General features: G+C 54.3%; 6 protein-coding genes across 6 annotated transcripts; 1 reads left to right on the plus strand and 5 right to left on the minus strand.

The window, feature by feature from the left end:
* Positions 1–1,439: 1,439 nt before the first annotated feature.
* On the plus strand, positions 1,440–2,120 carry V2A60_003609 (Molybdopterin biosynthesis MoaE; the record flags this gene model as incomplete). Its single annotated transcript, XM_083254937.1, has 2 exons — positions 1,440–1,581; positions 1,771–2,120. 2 exons carry the CDS (start codon positions 1,440–1,442, stop codon positions 2,118–2,120), a joined length of 492 nt encoding a protein of 163 aa, XP_083111063.1.
* Positions 2,121–2,439: 319 nt separating this feature from the next.
* V2A60_003610 (uncharacterized protein) lies at positions 2,440–3,114 on the minus strand (the record flags this gene model as incomplete). Its single annotated transcript, XM_083254938.1, has 3 exons — positions 2,440–2,528; positions 2,637–2,773; positions 2,912–3,114. 3 exons carry the CDS (start codon positions 3,112–3,114, stop codon positions 2,440–2,442), a joined length of 429 nt encoding a protein of 142 aa, XP_083111064.1.
* Positions 3,115–3,891: 777 nt separating this feature from the next.
* On the minus strand, positions 3,892–5,546 carry V2A60_003611 (aspartic peptidase domain-containing protein; the record flags this gene model as incomplete). Its single annotated transcript, XM_083254939.1, has 3 exons — positions 3,892–4,013; positions 4,078–5,091; positions 5,216–5,546. 3 exons carry the CDS (start codon positions 5,544–5,546, stop codon positions 3,892–3,894), a joined length of 1,467 nt encoding a protein of 488 aa, XP_083111065.1.
* A 1,810-nt stretch (positions 5,547–7,356) lies between these two features.
* V2A60_003612 (uncharacterized protein) lies at positions 7,357–8,259 on the minus strand (the record flags this gene model as incomplete). The annotated part of the gene is made up of 1 exon (XM_083254940.1): positions 7,357–8,259. One exon carries the CDS (start codon positions 8,257–8,259, stop codon positions 7,357–7,359), a length of 903 nt encoding a protein of 300 aa, XP_083111066.1.
* A 1,421-nt stretch (positions 8,260–9,680) lies between these two features.
* On the minus strand, positions 9,681–10,979 carry V2A60_003613 (thioesterase-like superfamily-domain-containing protein; the record flags this gene model as incomplete). Its single annotated transcript, XM_083254941.1, has 2 exons — positions 9,681–10,694; positions 10,857–10,979. 2 exons carry the CDS (start codon positions 10,977–10,979, stop codon positions 9,681–9,683), a joined length of 1,137 nt encoding a protein of 378 aa, XP_083111067.1.
* A 1,110-nt stretch (positions 10,980–12,089) lies between these two features.
* Positions 12,090–16,149, minus strand: V2A60_003614 (Oxysterol-binding protein-domain-containing protein; the record flags this gene model as incomplete). The annotated part of the gene is made up of 3 exons (XM_083254942.1): positions 12,090–13,304; positions 13,355–15,881; positions 16,130–16,149. 3 exons carry the CDS (start codon positions 16,147–16,149, stop codon positions 12,090–12,092), a joined length of 3,762 nt encoding a protein of 1,253 aa, XP_083111068.1.
* Positions 16,150–16,360: the final 211 nt, after the last annotated feature.

Below are 16,360 nucleotides of genomic sequence, written 5' to 3' on the forward strand. Positions count from 1 at the left end.
CGTCTCGTCTGTCTTGGCTGTGCCGGTCGGACGCCCGATCCAGGTCTCGGCCGTCTCTGGAGTGAGGGCGGCCGTGAACAGAGTGACGCGCGTCGTAAGCGTCACTCATAGTGGCGGTTTGTATTTGGGGTGAATGCCAGTCGCACTGGTGGTGGTGGTGGTGGTGTTGCTGCTGCTTTGTCTCCGTTTGTGATGAAATGTTGCTACAGTTGGTTGGTTGCTGATGCGAAGTTGTACGTACGTTTTAGCGCTGCAGCCCGGAGTGGAGATGACCTTGTGTTGCCGGCTTCTTGGGGCAGATTGCCCACTGTGGAATGCAGACGTAACAAAGAGACTTGTGATGTTTGAAGAGAAAAGAAAAATCAAGTTTGGTTTTTCTTCCAAGTTCCGTTATCTGCACTAGTCTTTTTCCTTTTTCCCTTTTTATTTATGTGTAAAGACAAGGGAAGTAAAGGTTCCACGGTGGGTTGATATCAGTTTGTCGTTTGGGAAGCGAATGCTCAACAGAGTGATTGCCTAGGCACGCCTTTTATCGAAGTTAGATGACGGCTGGGCCATGAAGCTTTATGAATGATAGTTGCTCAAGTTTGGTCACTTTTACACAGGCATTCTCGCACATTGCTCATTCTCTGCGAGCCAATATGAAGAATTGTCAAAATTAATAAGATTTGTATCAATTCAATAGGAAACACGGGAATATATTTTTTCCATCGAACTGTTAAATTTTCAGCATTCGTACTCTCTAAAACCATATACGCCTTGTAAATGAGTTCCTGTAAATGCAGGGCGGGGAAGATGTTGCAGCACGGCAGCTCCAACGCTGGCCTGTCGACCAACGCATGGCACTTGAGCAGGTAGCTGATCATATCAAGGCTTTTTGGGGGAGATGCTGCCAGGTCACGCTGTGGGATGAGTCGGGGGCCGGGGGGCGTCTGTCAGGAGCCAGATGCTTCTTCTGGGCGGACAAGCCGTATGAGCGTGCCGTCATGAATAACAGCCCGTGCCGTGCCGATCCCTTGCTGTACCCGGGTTTAAAACGCATCGCGGCCACGAAAGAAATGTATGGGAAAATAGAGAAATATAGGGAAAGAATATATGTATACATATATATACATATATATACATGTGACATTTCAAATTGATAACTCTTCTCCCTTTCTCTGAAAAATTCGTTCTGAATCGGAATTGCCATGCGTCTTGAGTTGTGTTGGCTCAATGCCTATACTTAACAGGCGCGCCCTATCCGGCGACGCGGGCGGCGCGCCCACCCCTCAGTCACTCCCCCGGCCGGTGGAGGGCCGGCTGACCGAGCGAGGGGCAACGTGGCGGGGCATTTTGTCTCCCAAACCCCCCCCCGTCCTTGTCCGCACTCTCTACGCAGTACGCTTCCACCGTTTTATTCGCTCGTCCAGCTAATTCCCCAGCCATACCCCCGAGCCATGGCCGCGCAGCAGGACTCGGACCCGTGGCAGGCCTCGTCGGACGGGTGCCACGTTGCGCTGACGCACGCGCCGCTCTCGGCATCGGCCGTCATGGACCTTGTGCGCAGTCCCGCCGCCGGAGCCATTGTTCTCTTTGCCGGTATGCCTACCTTTGTTACTCGAGCGTCTTTTTTTTTCTTTTTTTTTTCTTTTTTTCTTCTTTGCTTGCTTGCTTGCTTGCTTTACTTTACTTTGCTTTTCCCCTTCTTTCTCTTTCTCTTTCCCCCGTCTTTCTTTTTTCCCCTCTCTCTCTCATGTCATCTCGGCTCAAAACGCTCATCGTGCCCAGGAACCACCAGGGACAACTTTGCCGGCAAGCCCGTCAAGGAGCTGCAGTACACGGCGTACCACCCGCGGGCGCTGCGGTCGATGCTGGCCATTGCGGAGGCGGTCCGCGCCGAGCACGGGCTGCACGGGGTGGCCATGGTGCACCGCCTCGGCAGTGTGCCCATCGGCGAGGAGAGCATCCTCGTGGCCGTGTCGTCGGCGCACCGGCAGGCGGCCTGGCGCGCGGGCGAGGCCGCGCTCGAGCAGTGCAAGGCCAAGGTGGAGGTGTGGAAGCGCGAGGAGTTTGAGGGCGAGGAGGGCGTCTGGCGCGCCAACCGGGACGGTGCCGTGGGCGCCAAGGTGGTGGAGTGAATTGGAACACTGCTTTTTTTAATAAAAAAAAAAGATAAATTGAAATAAATCAAATACAAAAATGCTCGATAAATCATTTCCTACGCCTTCATGCTTTCGTCAACATGGAACAACAGGCCCAAGGCCCCTGTGCTCCCTCCCTTTCTATTACACGCCGTTGCTGCAACCAATTGACCACCCAACCATCCATCCATCCATCCATCCAACAGCCACCACCTTATATAGTTGCTTCACATTGTGCACAAGTCTCCTCTCTCATTCGTTTCCATCTCTCAGCTGCGTCATTCGCCCATTTATATATTCATCTCATTTTCGTCATTTATTTTTGATACACGGGCGGAGGTTCCTGCAGGTATTGAAACGGGCACGGCGGCGGGTGGCAGGAATCGCCGCATCGACCAAACATGACTACGATTGGTGTTGTTAGTGACGAATGCGCAAGAAGAAGAAAAGAAAACAAAAAAAGATGAAAAAAAAGGAGACAACGGGGAGTTTGACAATAGATTGGCCACATACTAATGTGTTTTGAGTAGGCGTCGGTAAAGGTAACGTCCACGCCTAGGCCCTGGACGTCAATGTCGTCGGTCAAGGCCGAGGGGTAGACGACGATGCCGTACTCGACTTGTAATACACGCCAAAACTCGGCCGGTAGTCTGTGTGCTCGTTTTCCATGGTCAGCGTCTCTTTTTTTTTTTTCGTCTTCTTATTCATTTCTTTCTTCTTCCTTTCTTTTTTTGTCCTTGCTTCTTTCTTCCTTTTTCCCTTGCTTCGTCTTCAACAAGAAAACGCACCTGTACTGTCCCCGCTTGATGCAGGCGTGCACAAAGAGGCACAGCGTCTCGAGGACGAGCTTGCCATCGTCGACGGCCTTGCCCAGCTGGGCGTCGTCGAGCTCGTAGACGCGTCGCAGGCGCTCCTTGGAGTAGAACATGGCAATGGACCAGCCCTTTGAAATCTTGTCGAGGTCGTCGCGGTCGCAGCAGCATTCTTCCATGATTTATGGTTTGTGTGGTTGGAGAGAATTCTTTTCCTTTTTTTTTTAATTTTATTCTTCTTCGCCGTCGTTATTGCGGGGGCATGCGACACTCTGCTTTCGTATTGTCGGACAGGATATGAGAGAAAGATACAGAGAGAGACAGACGGACAGAGAGAGAGACGTAATCGAGTAAAAGAGACTGCCAGCGCAATGTAGCGAGGAGGAGGATGTCGGAAAGGTAAAGAACAGGAAAAAAAGAAAGAAAAAAAAAAGAGAGATTCAAAGGAACCAGAGCAAGCCAAGGAAAAATGCACCCTTTTGTCCCGGGACTCTTTGCTCTATAAAGAGAATGACAAAGTTGTCCAAAAGGGTTCCCTTTTCAAGATGGACGGGTACCAAATCACCACAGCACACTGCAACACTCGTCCCGCACGAACTGCTTCTGGCCATCAGGGTGCCCGACAGGGCACGTCATTCACCATCGCACATTTGCATCTGGATTAAAGTGGGATTCTGTATCATCAAAGATTAAAAACGTATGCCTAGAATAAATAGATTCAAGAAAATCCGCAATATGCCAGTGGTCTTGTGCTCAACATAACCCCCTCATGCTCTCATAACGTAACCGACTTGGTATCTCAACTCCATGTAAAATGGTCGGCGACATCCCCATAACCTCCAGAAGTGCGCCGTAGCCCACATGCAAAGTAGCTCTCCCTCCTCTGTGTATGCATTCACATTATATACAAATATATTTCGGGAATTGTCCTGGAAATTGTCACAAGCTCAGTCTACTCATAGAGCCCCGACAGCAGTGGCGGCAAGCCCCAGCAATACGACAGCGGCCGCCGCCGTCGTCGCCGAAGGCGGGCGGACAAGGCCGGCAGCGCTTTTCTTTTCATCATTCTCGGCAGGCGCTACAGGCACAGAGTTAGCGTGGTCATGTTATACAGTGTGGGGGTGTAGGGCAGGAAAACGTACAGTCCATGCCCTTGATGGCAGGGATGGCGCTGTTGGCCTTGAGCGTGACAATGTTTGTCTCATTCGACTTCGGGTACGCCTGGGCAATCGAGACCTCCTGGCGGGCCAGATTGTAGACGACATAGGCGGAGCGCAGGAATGTGTCGCCGAGCAGGGCGTACTCGGGCCCCTGGGAAGAGCTGCTACCAGTGCTGTAGGGGTCAGACTGTTGGGGAATCTTGTAGTGGTCGGCACTGGCGATGCCAAACATGCAGACCTTGTCCATGTTCTTGAACCGGCCCCCCAATCTCGGATCCTTGAAGATGTCCTGGTGGCCCTCGAAAGAATTGATAATCATTTCCTTGAGGGGGACGGAAATGGTCTTGCCGTCAAATTGAAAGTTGAACTTGGTCTTGGTGTCCTTGTTAGCGGCAGCGCAGTCGATAAAGGGCGTGGAAAGGCTAGGGATGGAGAGGACGCCGAGCTTCTCGTGGACGGGGTCGACGACGCGGCCAGGAAGCAGAACCAGGGTGGCACCAGTGTCGAGAATGGCCTTGGTCTTGAGGCTGGGAAGAGACATGCCGTCGACGGAGAAGCTGCCGAGGTTGACGGCGTACGAGGTGACGTTATCGGAGCCGTGAATGTCATCGGGGACCAGAGGGAGGGTAGCGAGGTCGCCAAAGTACTTTTTGGAGTCGATGCCGCCAAAGAGAAAGCTGCCATGGCTCTCGGTGATGGAGTCGAGGTAGAGACTGAAGGCGGCGGTCTCGATGTGGCCCTGGGAGACGAGATTGTCGACAATGGTAGGATACTCCTTCCTGGCGGCGACGCCGACGCTCATACCGAGACCCATGAGGCCGGTGGCAGTACCGCTTTGCCTGGCGAGGCCAAGCTGCTGCTGCTTGATGGTGATGGAGTCACCGATGGTGACGGTGTCGTTGAAGTAATCGCCCGAGGAACTACTATTGTCGAGGTACTTGATCTTGAAGCCATTTCTGATGGTGGTTTTGAAGGTGGAACTGGATTTGGGGTCGACTGTGGGGTGATTTGTTAGCCATGAAGATGGATATCGACTGCGAGTCGAGAACCCAAAACTATTAAAAAAGGATAAAAAAAGACGGGCCAAAGGTGGGAAAAGCTCTGGGTGCCTGGGACATACACTGCTTCAAGCAAGAAGGAGGAAGGCCAAGTTCGGGACGACCTTCTTCACAAAAGTCGATTCCCTTGAGGTTGACCCAGGTATCGCTCGAGCCGGTGTCGAGATGAAACGACAGGACCTGCGGGGGGGTGCCGATGCCGAGGTCGCCGTAGTAGCCGCCGCCGGTAACGTTGTTGATGGCCTGGAGTTGGACAATGGGATCGCTGCCGGCGCGCCGGTGAATTTTGAGAATCTCTTGCAGTTCTGCGGGGAGCTGCTTTCGAACATCGACGCTAACGGTACCGGCGGTAGTGACGCCCAGCAGGGCGGAGAGAGTCAAAAGGTTGCGCATTGTTGCAGAGGAAAGGGAAATGGGCGAGAGAGAGCGAGAGAGAGAGACAGAGAGAGGCAGGAGAAGAGAGTCTGCGCAGCGGACGGGCCGTTTTGTTTGGGCGGGTTGAAGGGAACGGCAGCGTCCAGCTAGGCGCGTAGGAGGAGGAGGAGGAGGAGGCAGTCGTTGGAGATGTCGACAGTATGCTCTGTTGTACTGATTCGAATAGAGGAAGAAGAAGAGGAGGAGGAGGAAGTACTCAGTAGGGGAAGAAAACAAGTACAAACAGGAGTGTGTGTGAGAGAGAGTCGGGAGCTACCTTATTTAGGTAGGTAGGCTGGGAGGCTGATAGGCAGGTAGGTACAGATTAGGCTGGCAGGGACTACTTTTATTTTATTTTATTTCTCCAAGATGAATGGTAATTAGGCAGGCGGGCAATTTTCAATTTTTGGGCTGAGGCGGGTACAACAAAGGAGGTTATTTTTGGGTCGGGCGGGCGAAAGGCGGGCGAGAGGTGGGCTGCAAGCACATGGGGGGGTTACAGGCGTGCACGTACTTGCTTGGTACTCGGTAGGGTTGGCCCAAGAAGTTGGCATAGGCAGGCTGGCAGGTATCCTATTCGCATCGATACTCGTTAAGCAGCCAACAACCAAAGCAACCTGGCCACGCCCGGCAAGGCAAGGCGATGCAGGTCGGTTGCCTTTGTGCCTCGATGCTCGACTACGGATCGTCAGTGCTGCTGCCGAGACGCTAATTAAGTTGGGCGTCCGTAGTTGACTACTAAAATCACTAAAATCACTAAATCGCCCGTACTGTGCAGTTCGGTGCTCGGTACTGGTCACCGGTGTGACTGGTTACTGGTAGTACCCGTCGCAACGTCTCCAGTCCATTCATTCTTTGGGGGGCTGGCGCCGTCGTGTACAGCCTTGTCTGACTGGGGAAGAAGAAAGTTTATGGGTGGGCAGTGCTGCTTGGCACAAAAGAAACGTGACTAATAAAAAGAATAAAGAGAGAGAGAAAAAAAGGCCCGCTGGTGGCGAGCATGCATCATCCGCCACATCGTCGGCTACCCCCCTTGTAGGTACTTGGTGATCATCACCCCGAGATCTGCTACGGACTCGAGTCGCAGTTTGTCCATCAGTCTCGTTGCCGCCCTCGTTCTGTTATTTTACTGCTGTCTGCAATGCCGTGTTACATTCCCAGCCAACTAGACTTAAAAAAATGATGATTGCACTTTCACACACACAAAAGAAGAAGAAAAAAAGATCCTCCCAGTCGGCATAATTAAAAAGCCAGCTGAGAAAATGCCAAGGCCAACCATGCTGTTATTGTCCGACACAGTCCAAAGTTTACTCCGTACATCACACACCTTGGCAGTGGGGGGGGGGGGGGGGGGGGGGCCCGCTGTCGAATCAATTTGCCCCCGGGTTGGGACGAGCAGGCTCTCTCGATGGCACCCTATACTCACCATTGCCATGTAATAATGCCCTGGCCGTTCTCGCCACGTGCTTCCTGATGGCGCCTCAGCCGTCATCACTGCGTGCCTGTACAGTACATTTGAATAGACGTACCCAATCTGAAGGTCTTTAATACAATGTTTCCATGTCTGTCACGAACACCGACCAGGGTGTGCATGCATCTTGGCGCAGATATAGCTTGGTGGAGGTCCGCCAGTTGACACACGGAGGGATTCTTTTCAACATTGGTTTGTTGCCCTCATTAAACCAGCGAAGTGCGGGAGTCTACAATACCGGCCGTCCGCAGAGACGCATTTCCAAGATACGAAAATGATGGGCTCTCGGAGCAGTCTCTGTTTGCAGTTGCAGCCGACTCAAACTCCGTTTCGCAGGTTAGCAAGACGAGCACTTCGACGAAGGCTTCGAGTGTGAGGCCCGTCCCTTGTTGCACCCGAAGCCGCATTTTCACTACCGACTCCTCCTCGCCTGGACCTCTTCGATTGTGACTGTGACGCGGGGGGTACGAGCTCTTCCTCGTCATCACGCCGTCTCTTCTTCTTGCTCTCTCTCGCACTGTCGCCCTTGGTGTTCCTCTTCGCCGTCCCTCTCTGCCGGGACATTTCAGCCTCCATCAGGCGCGCTTCCCTGATAACCCACTCCACCCGATGCATTTGGTAAAAGGCAGCTGCTTGTTCGCGCTCGTGCGGTTTCGTCTCTCGAACAAAGTCGTGGATCGAACTGTTGTTGCTCGCATCCAGCTCTGCTTGGGTTGCTTCCAACTCCTTGGCTGGGCTGACAGTCTTGGCACGCGTACGCCCCCGAGGCCGTGTGAAACTTGAAGCCACTGGCCTGCTTGATTGCTGCTCCAGAGATTCTGCAATGGCAGCCAACAACGGCTCCAGACACCACTTCTCAAAGTCGAGATACTCGAGCCAGTTGGTCCATACATCCTGTTTGTGTGGATTATTCATCAGCCGAGGACGTCGCGTGAAGTGGTGAGGTGTGAGACGTGTCTGGACGGCGTTCTTGTAGACAGAGAACGGCTGACCGTCGGGTAGTTGTCGGGATGCTGGCATGTGTTGCCACCGCCGCCGGACGGTCTCGTTGAACGAGGGGGCCGACGCCATCGCTTGCGCACCTATCCCTTCGTATATGCGCCTGTTTGCCTCGAAATACGCAGAGAAGCCCTCCTCGCTGTCATCGAGCCCTCGGTTGCTCCATTGTGATTTACGAAAGTTGCACCGCCGCGCGAATTGCCCCGAGAAGACCGTCTTCATCTCTCCAGCTCCAGTCTCTGTGTCCGGGTCGTCGCTGAGCCATGGAAGAAGAATGGCCTTGGACCTGGTCGTGGGCGGGTCGAAGTGTGGGCGAGGAGAGGAGACGAGATCAACATAGCAAATGGTCGACGTGGGGTGGTCAGCACAACGCCAAACTGCAAATTGAAGGTTAAAAGTGCAGGGTGACAAGCCACGGCCGGCCCGTTTTCCTACCTACTGCTCAGACCCCAAATATACTTAGTATAGCCACCAACCTACCATGAAACAACTTGCACTCCAGTCTCTCTGATTTTTATTTCCAATTCTCCCGGAAATCAACCCCGAGTAAGAAAACCCTCCGCCCTATCAGTCATCAAGCACTCCACTCAGTACGGATACTGACTACATTTCATCATTTCGGTACCCGTGCCGCGCCCTCGCCCTGCTGCCTGCCCACCCCCACCCCAAACGTTGCGACCCGCCCGCCAGGTGCAGGGCTGACTGACAGACGCCGCATGGCAGGCCAGGCTGGCCGCATTTCCGATTTTCCTCCCCCATGTTTAATATTAGACTTGTCAATATAATGATTGATGAAAGAAAAAAAAAACAGGAGAAAGAAGAAAGGATCCACAATCATCTAACTTCCCATGGCCCCATCCCGACTACGGAGTACCAAAAGCTATTACTCAGTACACAAATTGGCCCCGCGGGTTTGCCCTCCGCCCGCCGCCCCTGGTTATACGGACAAAGGATCAATCTCCATCTGTAAGGTTTCCGTCACTGAGAGTCATGACCAGCCGATCAAGGACGTTGCCCAATTTTTTGGGTCTTTGCTACTTACTCAGTACAATGTAACCCCCCAGTCATCTGTCCTTCAATCGTCGTGTAGGCCTTTTCACTGGAGTCACATCCAGGCCTCGCTCCCCATCCCCGTCGCACAGACAATCGCTGGTACACAACATATCAGATGAACTCATGCACTAGGAGCTTAATTTTATTTTTAATTCTTCAGCTAGACGTATGACCAATTCCAGTGCATTTACTTTTTTTTCCCCTTTTTCAAAAAAGAAAAAAAAAGTTGAAAACTTACTCACCCCTGCCCTTTCGTAGAGCTGCACGAAAAACCAACTGTAGGAGTACCTTTGCTGTCCATGCTGATTTCATCACTTGTACAGGAAGTGCGTGTGAATCTTATATGCAACACTGCTTTGACGCGAGGCCAAAATGTTAGACTCGTAACAAAAGACGGAAAAGCGCTGCCGCCAGCCAGTGCGAAAAAAAAAAGAAAATAAAAAGGAAAAAGCAATCCCTCAGTCTACCAAGCTGGTAATGTACTACCCATTCCATCCCCTATAACCCCAACCCTCTTTATAATCATGACTGGGTTTTTTTTACATCTATTTTGTATCTATTTTGTTTGTCTCTTTTTTTCTCTTCATTTTTTACATCTTGGCTCCCTTCTCCCGACCCTTGTTGTCAAGCCGGACCACGCCCTCCTGCATGCAGCTCGCCAGCAGCGTCCCGTCGGCCGCGAAAATCTTTTGCAGCACGAAGCCCCGGCCGTCGCCGCTCCAGGGGCTCTGCATCTCGCTCAGCATCCACTCGTCGGCGCGCACCCGCCGGGGCTCGTGGAAGTAGATGCTGTGGTCCAAACTGACCATCATGCCCAGCTTGGGCCGCGCCTCCCACGCGGCCACGTAGTCGTCGCCGTCGCCGCCCTCGTCACTACCGCTGCCGCCGCTTCCGCTGCCTCCGCTGCCTCCGCTGCCGCCCGTGAAGCCGTCGCTCTCCAGGATATTCATCACCTGCGTGCGCACATTCTCCGGCAGGTCCGGCACGTCGGACGGCGCAAACGGCATCCGCCACAGCCGGTGCAGCCGCGACACGGTCCCGATGAACCAGCTGTCCGACATGTACGCCAGCGCGTTGAGGTGCGCCTGGTGCCCGCCGTCGGGGGAGATGCGGCCGCGCATGCGCGACCAGCGCAGGTGCCGCCGCTGGTCCATGGGCACCGACTTGTCATCGTCATTGACCTCGCCCCGCGGCACCGTCAGCGACTGCACCGGCCCGTGCCTCTCCCACTCGGCCTCCCCGTCCCAGTCCTCGGGCGGCGCCGTCACGCCCGCCGGCAGCGCCGCCGCGTGGTGCACCTGGCCCTCGCCCGCGCTGCCCTCGCGCGTAAACGAAATCGTCGTCGTGAAGATGCACCGCCCGCGCTGTCGCGCCTGCACCGTCCGCGTCGCAAACGACCGCCCGTCACGCACCCGCTCCACGTGGAACAGGATCGGCGTCGTCCCGGACCCGGCCAGCAAGAAGTAGCAGTGGCACGAGTGCACGAGAAAGTCGGCCGGCACCGTCTTTTGCGCCGACGCCAGGCACTGCGCAATCACGGACCCTCCGTAGATGCCCCGCGCCCCCGGCGGGTGCCACGGTTCGCGTGTGTTGGTAAAGATGTCCTGTGAGTTTTGGTGCCGTGGTTAGAAATTGTTCAAAAACAGGTGCATGTTTTCTCTCTCTCTCTCTCTCTCTCTCTCTCTCCTTTCGAGTCTGTGCTCCATTGCAACAGTAAACAGCCTTGGCAGTGCGGGAAAACAGTCAATAGAGGCCGAAACACGTACAGGTCCCAGGACGGCCAGCTCCGTCACCTCCAGCACATTTTCAATCGGCGCCTTGTTCGGGTCCGGAGGCGGTGGCCGTAGCAGCGTTGTCCGCTCGTCCCACGGAGGTTTCGTATCGGGCATGCTTTTTTTGTGCTTGTTTGTATTTGTCTTTTTTTTTTTTTTTTGCCTCTAGTTACGAATCGCTGTCGTAAAACGGCCAGTGCATGTAATACCACCAGGTGATGATGATTGGCTGGCCGGCGCTTGACGTGTCGCTTCGAAGAAAAAATGGGTGTTTAAAAAAAAAAAGAGGTAAAAGGACGAGAAATAATATGGTCGGCTGTAGTTTGTAAGAGCGATGACGTTATTGTGCAAGTGGACAAGAGGAACAAAAAAAAAAGGGATGATGTGAAATTTGGGGCGGGCCGAGCTTTTTGGGTTGTAGCAATGCCACCATTTATTTGTCGCTTGATTTAGCCGAGGCACTGACTGAAGACCGACGGACTGACTGACTGACTGATGGAGATGGGATGCTGGTTTCGCCAATGGCTGGCTGACGGGCCAAGTAACTAGTTGGTTGGCTGACTGGCTGGCAGCCTAGTAGGAGTGCCCGGTTTGCCAATGATCAAGACCGTTATTTATCAGGGAATCATTGCGACACCAACAGAGCTGAGAGAGCTGCCCCGAGTAACTGCCAACTACTTACAGTACCTAATAAGTGCCAAGTTAGGTAGTTGACCTGATTGTCAAAACTGGGCCGGCCTTGTCGGGAAACCTGCCGCGGACTTGCTCCTTTCCCTCGGTTCTGGGCGGGGCCGGTCGTCTCGGCCATTAGTTATTATTAGTATTAGCAATCCCTCTTTGCGTCTTGCTTGCTTGTTGGTGCACTTGTTTCCCCGGACTTTTTCATGCATCAGCCACCAATCAAAAGCTAGCTATGTGCTCCTCCCAGCTTTTCTTGCTGACGTTCCATCTACAAAAAAACTCCGTTCACCCTGGGCCCCCCCGACGGCCGCACGGGTACCTGGATCCCGCCTTTGACTGGCCAGATTGACCAGCGCGCCACGCACACGGCATGCAAATAGCAGTCACTTTGAATCAGTAATTGGTCAACAATGCCACCCGTCTCCTCTTTTTTGATTGATAACCATGCATGTCAATTGCCATCTACTGCCATCTACTGCCATCTACTGCTATCTACGCATGCTCCCTGTGTGCTAGCTAGCCTCTCGACTGCCATCACATCATACCCTACTCTTCCGCAGGCTCTGCCTCGTCCTGAAAGATGGGCTCCAGGCCTGCCCAGACATCCGCATCACCATCCGGTCCGGCCTTTTCACGCTTCTTCCAGTACTCGTGGTTGAACTGCCAGTACGGCTCGCCCGTCACCTCGCAGCGTGCTCTGCTGAACCATGCCGGCGTAAAGTGCTCCCCCTTCTGCTCACGCTTGCGCCGCCGCGCCCGCTGGTTCTCCTCCAGTCGGTTCTTCTCCGTCGCCGCAAAGTCGTATTCGCCATCCTCCATCGCACGCTGGTCCGGTCTCAGTCGTGAATCCGTAGGCGCAATCCACTCCCGTAGCTTATCATCGATGTGGTTGAATGTGAGCACGAATGGCGTCAGGTTGAAGGGGATCCCGGTAGGTCGCTCGTTCGCCTGCCACACCAGGTACGCCCGGTTCGGGTCCGTCATGCCCCCGCTGTGGACCTGTTCATCGCTGCTCCCCTTGCCTGAAGCGTCGAGGTTGGCTTCGTAACCCGGCGTCAGGCGCGCGTACAGTTTCGAATTCCATCGGCCGCCCATGCTGAAGCGCACTCCACCATCCGCATCCATGACCTTGCCCGCAACCTGGTATGCACTAGACACCTTCCAGCCCCGAGGCTTCATCTCGAGAATTGCAACCTCGCCTGTTGTCCAGTTCTTCACCTCCATGGTGCCATAGTGATCAATCGTAGGATTGCCAGTGATGATGCCAATGACTGACGAGGTGACCTTCTTCCACGAGTAAAAGTCTTCCTTGCCACCGCTTGTAGGCCTGACCCTGAGGAACCAAGTGCCCAGGTGGGCGACGTCAAAGGACTTGCCATAGAACTTGGACTTGACATTCGACTCTCCCCAGTAGGTCCAGTTGGGAGATTCGGCCCACGCTGCACCTATGGGCGGGTGGTGGCTGACCTGCTCCGTAAAGAAGCGGTAGTTCTTGTCGGGACGAACATATTCGAAAGTCTCTCCAAGTAGAGGATTAAAGGGTTTGGCTACACGTCCAATACTCGACGCGTATTCACTAGCAGCAAACGCAGCGACGTAGATCAGACGCTCTAGGGAGTCGGGGCGGGAAGCCGCCATGTCCAGGAGGTCAGAATACTCCATGTCCTCGCCACATCGGTACAGCAGGGACGTGGGCTCGTTAAAGGACACGGGCAACGTCATCTTGGTCATGTCCTTGCCAATCATCGATTTGAGAATACCCTGTAAAGTGTTAGACTAGCGTCACTGTTGCAGGCCTGCAAAGAACTAACCCATAGAGAAATTTTGGGACGATCATCCGCGTCCATCTTGAGCCGGTGTCGGATGCCATTCTCATAGCCCTTGAACGACGGGCTAAGATCCATGCTGGACGAGACCACGGCTTGCGGTTCGGTGGGCTGTGACTCGGGAAGCTCGGTGACCTCCACCTCACCAGAATCGACTGCATCAAAGAACTCCTCCCCGTCGTCGGAATCAGAATCGGAAAAGTCCGCGACTTGATCGAGCGCTGTCTTCTGCCGCGTGATGCTGCGGATGCCAGGCGACGTAGGAGCGACCTGGACATCCTCTAGCGCCTTTTCCAACACGGGAGTTCCCTCCAGGGGTGTGCTTCCCTCCATGACTTCACGTAGAGCCTTCTTGGTAAGCTTGCGCTTCTTCTCTGATTCATCCACGCGGGCTTCGAGAACCTCCTGTTCACGTGCAACCTGAGCCATGCTCTCTTCCCACATCTGCCGCATATTGGTTTCGCGCTCAAGTTTGTATTTCCAAAATGCATCACGATCCTTGGAGATCCTCAAAAGATCTCCAATGAGACCCGTCATGCTGCGAATAGCTGCGTCGTATGTTGAAAGAGCCTGTGTGACCTTGGTATCGGAGAGGGGGGTAGCAGGGCGCTGGGACAGCTCAGCCATGAGAGCATTGTGAACGCCCGTCATTGTCTCGAGCTGCAGCTTGGCAGACTGCGCGGTAATGTTGAGAGCGTCCTTGGTCGCCCTGGGGTCTTGGCGTACGCTATGTTCGTCGTAGTCGTCGTCGTCTTCCTCTCCAATCATCACGGCGGCGCCATCGTTAGCGCGCGACACTCCACCATCGGTTGTAGCATCCAACGCGTCTTCTTCGTCGACACTACCAGTAGTACTCGCTCTGGTGACATCATTCTTTTGTGGGGAGAGCTTGGCGCTTGAGACTGAGCGCGTCGGCAGGTGGGAGCTACTTTGGCGGCGATCGGAGATGCTCGCACTCTCGCTATGTGATTCCTGTACCGAAAGGGCATTGGGATCGGCCTTGGCCTGACGGAGAAGCTCGGCATTTCGAGCTGTCTGCTTCTCCTCCTCCTTGGCCTGATCCTTTGTCCACTGGATCGAGTTGTTGAGGGCCCAGAACCAACGCTTCGCCTCGACTTCGTGATTAGCTTTGAGCGTGTACTTGACCGAGGACTTGCCAATGATTTCAAACTTGGTCTTCTCATCGGGGCTCATATGAAGTCTAGCGATGCGCATATTGATAGCGCCACGACAAGCGGAACCGGCATCATCCTGATGCTTGTAGTAACTCAACACTCCATCCTCAAGAACAAACCATCGCAATTGGTAGCCCTTGCGGTAATTGGTCCATTTCTTGAGGTAACCCTTCATCTCGCGGGCTTCCTTGCCAGCTACGAGCTCGCCACCGGCACCGGCAGCTGCGCCTTGTGTTGCAGCCTGACCGAGTACAGCCTTTTCCTGAATACCCCTCTGCGCGGCCACGGCAGCGGGAGACTTTTTGAGAATGGACTTGATGGAATCGTCATGGGAGATGGACTGCGCCAGCTTGCCTTTGCGGTCACGGCGAAAGGGGTCGGCGCCATGGAGAAGCAGGACTTGAATAAGAGCGATGTTCTTCTGGCGCGCAGCTTCGTGGAGCAGGGTGCCGCCAGTCTGCAGAGTAGCAGGCTCGGACACGAACTCGGGGCTATTGATGTCAAGCACAGCCTTGAGGCGAGGCTCCTCAAGGACCTGCGCTAGGGTGTCGTAGTCACCCTTGGCAATGAGCTCCTGAACCTGTCGTACTTTTGAGTCGGTATAAAGCGAGCGCGACAGCTGAAGAAGCTGAAATATTTCGGGGGTTTTGGCGAGATCGATGGGGAACTTGCCCTGTAGGTTGACGAGGGCTTCGTTGATGCCCTTTTGCTCAAGGAGAAGCTTCACAGCGGCAGTGCGGCCGTGGCTAGCAGCAATATGAAGGGGGGTATTACCGTCCCGGTCACGCGCATTGACATCGATCATTCCGGCTCCATCAGACAGGACATATTCGATGACGGGAAACTCGGCGCACTGGATGGCGAGGTGGAGGACGGTTGTATCGTCAAGAGCTGGCGGTGCGGTGGTGGCGGAGGTGGCATTGGAGGATACGCTGGCGCGGCGGGCGCCATCAGCAGACTCGCGAATGATTTTTGAAATGGCAGCCGTGTCGCCGTTGCGTAGGGCCTCAACAACGCGAAACTTCCTGACAGACTGCTCAAGGCTGGGAACCTTGTCATGAGCGGGGGCTGCCGGCTTCATGACGGGCGGCGCTTGCTGCAGCGGGGGCTGCTGCTGCTGTTGTTGTGTTTGTTGATGTTGGGAGGGTGTTCTACTCAAGGAGAGCTTGCTTGTGTGAGAGATGGCGCGCGAAAGAGGTAGGATCGAGGAGGAGTGCTTGGTAGGTGCTGCGCCTCCAGCAGTGGAGCGAGAGTCGTCGGAGCCCGACTCTTCGTCGCGGGTGTCTCGTCGTCTGAGCAAGGCGAGGGCTGCCGAAGATCTGGAACGCTTGTGCGTACTATTTGATGGAAAAGAGAAGGGAAACAGAGTCAGCCTTGCGATCGGGACCGGAAAGGATGAACGGGGCGGGGGAGAGACTATCAAGGCGGGATGGCGATTGAACGACCACTTGAGCAGTGTGGTCGGTTGGTCCACTACGCGCCTAGGAAACAAGCATGTGGACTGACGGAAGGGGACGAGAGTTCAAGTAACCGAGGAGGGTCAAGTGCAGCTGCTCGCCATGGCGAACCTGAGAAAGTCACGTACCTATCACCAGCGTCCGACATGTTGAAGTCTGATCGATTGGCCCTGTATTTGCTTTGTTGGGCTGTAAGAGCGATTGTTAATTTCACCGAAGAATTTTGGTTTAATTTACTGCCCCTAATTTCGCAGCAGCCCTTTTGGAGGAGGGGGGGGTGTCTCTTTGTCGAAGATGAGGGGCAGCGACCAGGCCAGGTCAGGCCAGGCCTCGCAGGGCCAGGAGCTACTTAGCTCCCT

Source organism: Cordyceps javanica, chromosome 2 (genome assembly GCF_051103115.1).
Source record: "Cordyceps javanica chromosome 2, complete sequence".
Classification (NCBI taxonomy): Eukaryota; Fungi; Ascomycota; class Sordariomycetes; order Hypocreales; family Cordycipitaceae; genus Cordyceps; species Cordyceps javanica.